General features: G+C 41.9%; 1 protein-coding gene across 1 annotated transcript; it reads left to right on the forward strand.

The window, feature by feature from the left end:
* Positions 1-2,131: 2,131 nt before the first annotated feature.
* Positions 2,132-4,042, forward strand: ddx28 (DEAD (Asp-Glu-Ala-Asp) box polypeptide 28). Its single transcript, XM_010773334.1, has one exon. It carries the CDS (start codon positions 2,324-2,326, stop codon positions 4,019-4,021), a length of 1,698 nt encoding a protein of 565 aa, XP_010771636.1. The 5' UTR covers positions 2,132-2,323; the 3' UTR covers positions 4,022-4,042.
* The last annotated feature ends 248 nt before the right edge of the window (positions 4,043-4,290 follow it).

A 4,290-nucleotide genomic window follows, 5' to 3' on the forward strand; every position in this document is an offset into this window, starting at 1 on the left:
AAAAATGTTTTACATTAATACTTAACAGTGTTTACTATGGATTTAGTAATATGTATATATTTGCTCTTATTTTACAACCTAATTTATCTTACTGTGTTTATGTAAGCACCATTTTACACCAAAGCAAATTCCTTGTTGTTTAAACCTGGCAATATATCTAATTCTGATTTTGATTCTGTATTGGTAAGCCCAGCTCAGTTGTTTCCTCTTTCTTGGTGGACAGTGATCAAAGACCCCAGTTTGTAGGGATGTATGCAGCATTGGTTTGTCCAACATGTGACATAGATTCTATTAATGGTGGTGTGTGTGATGCTACAGTAAATCAATCAGTGAACCGATTCATTTGGGAAGGGCAGCTGCTGTACAATCAATGCTTCATGTGACAGTCACACTGATGCAGGCTGCTGTAATTGCTTTGCACAAAAGGAATAGGATATGAGGATACCATTTGTAAACCAAAACAAATGAATGAAAACATTCTTGGCAGCCAACTGGGCAAAGACAGGGCCAAACAGCAAAGAGTGAAATCCCCCTTTGGACCCTCTCTGAATGCAGGCCTATAGTCTCCTTTTTATTAGTTTACACAAAGTGGCAAAGCAGCATAGATTATCCCCCTAAAAGCCCCAAGGCAGCCCTTTAAGTAGTAATTTACAAGTGTACCTGCTAAGCCAACATGCTTGAAAAGATTAATAAATCTAATTACAATAATCAGATGAAAATGTTGATAAGCTTTCTCTGGTAATTCTCAGATAAATGCAAGTGTATACTTTACTGTGCCTCAAAATGCTGAAGAGAATTGACCAGAGGTCAGAGTCATGTGGGCAGTTATCGACAGTCACTGTTGTGTCAATGACGGCACTTTTTCTCACCCTTTTCTAATCTATTATAATCTCTTTTATAACTGTGCTGCAGTGCTGATTCATTGTATATTGATAAGGGATTGAGTTATCATGAGAACAGGGTTATAATGTACAAGACTTCAGGAGAAACAGTGATCATCGTGCAAATCGAGTGTCAATAGGTCATTTAGTTGAAAACTAAACTTTATGTTTAAATGTTGAAAACATGTATCAATAGAAATAATTACACATATCAAACTATTATTATATATACGCCCAACTATAGGTCTTACTGGGATGTGATTTGGAGTGAATTTGTACTTGTATGCACAGGAGCCAGGTATGGAGGACAGATCATGACATATGTAAGTAACAAATAAATAAATGCATTAATAAAGAATAAATACAGGAATAAATACAGGAATAAAAAAATACATGAAAAAATGAATAAATATGGAAATAAATAAATGAAAGTATAAATAAAAAGTAAAAGTTGAGAATAAAACAGAACATGCATTATTATCATTATCATACTATTATTTATATACAGTCTATGATTATTATATAGCTTTAATGTATTTCTACATTAATTTTCAGTTACATTTATATATTTATACATTTCTGTGTCTGTGCGTGTTTCACACAATGTTGTTCTGCTTGGTAGCCTTGTATTCTGTGAATACAACAACATTTATAACAAATGCACTTTCAATTGCTCTGAAAGTTGTGCACGTGTTAACAAATTTGAGTTGCCATGATATTTTATTTCACTTCCTCTGACTAGTCCCACTTTTATTTGAAAGCTTTGTGTCAAATTTTACACGAAAAAAGTTCATGTGATCCAAGGATTTCAAATCAATCCTACCTGCACAAGCTGCTGTATAGCTCAGTGGTTAAAGCAGGCATTCCATATCATTTTTGGTAGAACTTGACTTTATGACCGATGTATATTGTAATTATTGATGTCTTACGTATAGATCACTTTAATGTTACAGTACAGCTTGGGAAGAAGTGCTTTTTATGTTTTTATTATACTACGCCTATATTTAATGCCATGGCAGATAATGAACCTCCCAAGGGATCAATACAAATACAATATATATTTTTGTTGATTATGTTTTGTATTGTTAATCTAAGTCTGAAACTTTAGAGTTAACAAAGCTAACAAATACATGTGGTGGTTTTAGAAGTAGGCTACACCTCTACACATCTAGATTTGTTGAAAATCTAGATTCTGCATTTCTACATACGTCATCACGCAACGCCGAGTCGACATCATCAACATTCGCCAACAAAGCATGGCGTCGTGTTGCTGTCATTCGAAAGAGGATGCTAACAAATCTACGGTGTTTTTGAACATGTGAAGTGGCTCCATAAGATTCCCAGTTCGCTAAACTGGTCTCGTTTTCTTGGTCTAGTATTTTCTTTGGGTTGTAATTCTTGTCACGGGACTCTAAGCTGCTATAGAGCCGGTTAAAAACAAAATGCTCTCTGTGAAGGTCGCATATTTGGCTTCGGCTGCGTCCCGAGCAATCTCAAATAGAGTCAACTCTCGTACATTTGTTATTGTGTCGGCGTACTCTCGCCTTCATTGTCCTGTTAGCCAGACTCGCTTTTATCAATCAGTAGCTGCGCCGGAAGAGACTGTTATTCGGATCCCTCGCTACATGCAGAAGCAAGTGGAAAATGTGAAGCAGACTCGAGGTAAAAACAAGATCAACACCGTCAGAGCTGGCAAGCTGCTGATCCAGAGCAAGAACCCGGATCTGAACCAGACTGCAGCATACACTCTCGGGAGGTTCGAGCAGCCCGTCCTCTCCTCGAAAGGATGGAAACACAACAAATCATTTGGGGACTATTTCACCATCAACAACATGAAGACGGTGGCCCCTTTTGTTGCTGAAAATCAGAATGAAGAAGTTGAAAAGGAAGCACCTGTGACGTTTAATAACCTCCAAATCTGTAAGGAGCTGGTCGAGACTTTGGAGAAAATCGGTATTACCAACCCTACCACTGTGCAGCTGCAGACCATCCCAAAGGTCATGAAAGGTCACAATATTCTCTGTGCTGCGGAGACTGGCAGTGGGAAAACCTTGAGTTACCTCCTGCCTATTGTTCAGAGGCTAATGGCTGATAAGGAATCGGAGATGTACGCTCAGGGCACACGCAAGATTGGTGCTGTGGTTCTTGTGCCTTCTAGAGAGTTAGCAGAGCAGGTGGCCGCTGTGTCCAGGGGTTTGTGTGCTCAGTTAGGTTTACGGACGATGACTGTGGGGGGTGGGCGAGGTGTAGGACACATCAAGGAGGTCTTCAAGAAGGATCATCCGGATATTTTAGTGGCCACACCAGGGGCTCTAGTGAAGGCCCTGCGGAGACGCTGCATTGACTTGAGCGACCTGAGCTTCTTCGTGGTAGACGAGGCTGACACCATGTTCGACCCCAGCTTTTCTGACATGCTGGAGAGCATCCTTGTCAACACAAACATCTCTAGAGATCCCAAGGAAACAAAAGGCCTGGACCATAAAGCCCAGCTGCTGGTGGTGGGGGCCACCTTCCCTGGGGGTGTGGGTGAAGTGCTCAGCCAGGTGACAGATCTTGGCAGCATGGTTGTTATCAAAAGCAAGATGCTGCACTTCCTCATGCCTCATGTCAAGCAGAAGTTTCTGAAGTTGAAGGGTGCTGATAAGATCCTGGAGCTCAACCAGGCCTTGAAGCAGCTCAAACAGGAAGAAGGAGGCGGTGCTGCGGTGGTGTTCTGCAACAAGAGTGTCACCGTCAACTGGCTGGGGTACTCGCTGGACGAGATGGGGGTGCAGCACGCCCGTCTGCAGGGGGACATGCCTGCAGCCGTGCGGGCAGGAATCTTCCGCTCTTTCCAGAAGGGCAGTGCAGATGTGCTGATATGCACAGACATCGCTTCACGTGGCCTGGACACATCTCGAGTGCGATTGGTCGTCAACTATGACTCCCCAGAATCCCACACGGACTACATTCACAGGGCAGGGAGAGTGGGGAGGGCAGGAGGGATGGAGGGGGGCGAGGTGCTCACCTTTGTCACGCATCCCTGGGACGTGGAGCTGGTGCAGAAGATCGAGACTGCTGCACGAAGGAGAACTAGTTTGCCAGGGATGGAGTCTGAGATACGAGAGCCGAAACCCAAAGAGGTAGAGACAGAGGAGTAGATGAGTCTTTTTGTATGTTTTCAGATGTAAAACCCTCCAGTGGGACATTGTATGTGTAGTATTGGAATGACAAAGTCTAAATGTGCAAAACATTTTAAGCAGAATACAATTTGATCTAAATTTAAAATAACATTATAAATTGTACCTATTAATAGGGATATGGAAGAGACCCAGTGTGTGCGTTATTTATCAATTTACGATTGTCCTAGTTCAGGGGTGTCCAAACTACGGCCCGGAGGCCAAATGCGGCCCGCGGACCATTTTGAATC

The sequence above is a fragment of the Notothenia coriiceps genome, unplaced genomic scaffold (assembly GCF_000735185.1).
Source record: "Notothenia coriiceps isolate Sejong01 unplaced genomic scaffold, NC01 NC01_scaffold00000339, whole genome shotgun sequence".
In the NCBI taxonomy this organism is placed as follows: Eukaryota; Metazoa; Chordata; class Actinopteri; order Perciformes; family Nototheniidae; genus Notothenia; species Notothenia coriiceps.

What these genes read in the sequence shown, in the direction of transcription:
- ddx28 (XM_010773334.1), top strand. Translation starts at nt 2,324, where the DNA reads ATGCTCTCTGTGAAGGTCGCATATTTGGCTTCGGCTGCGTCCCGAGCA.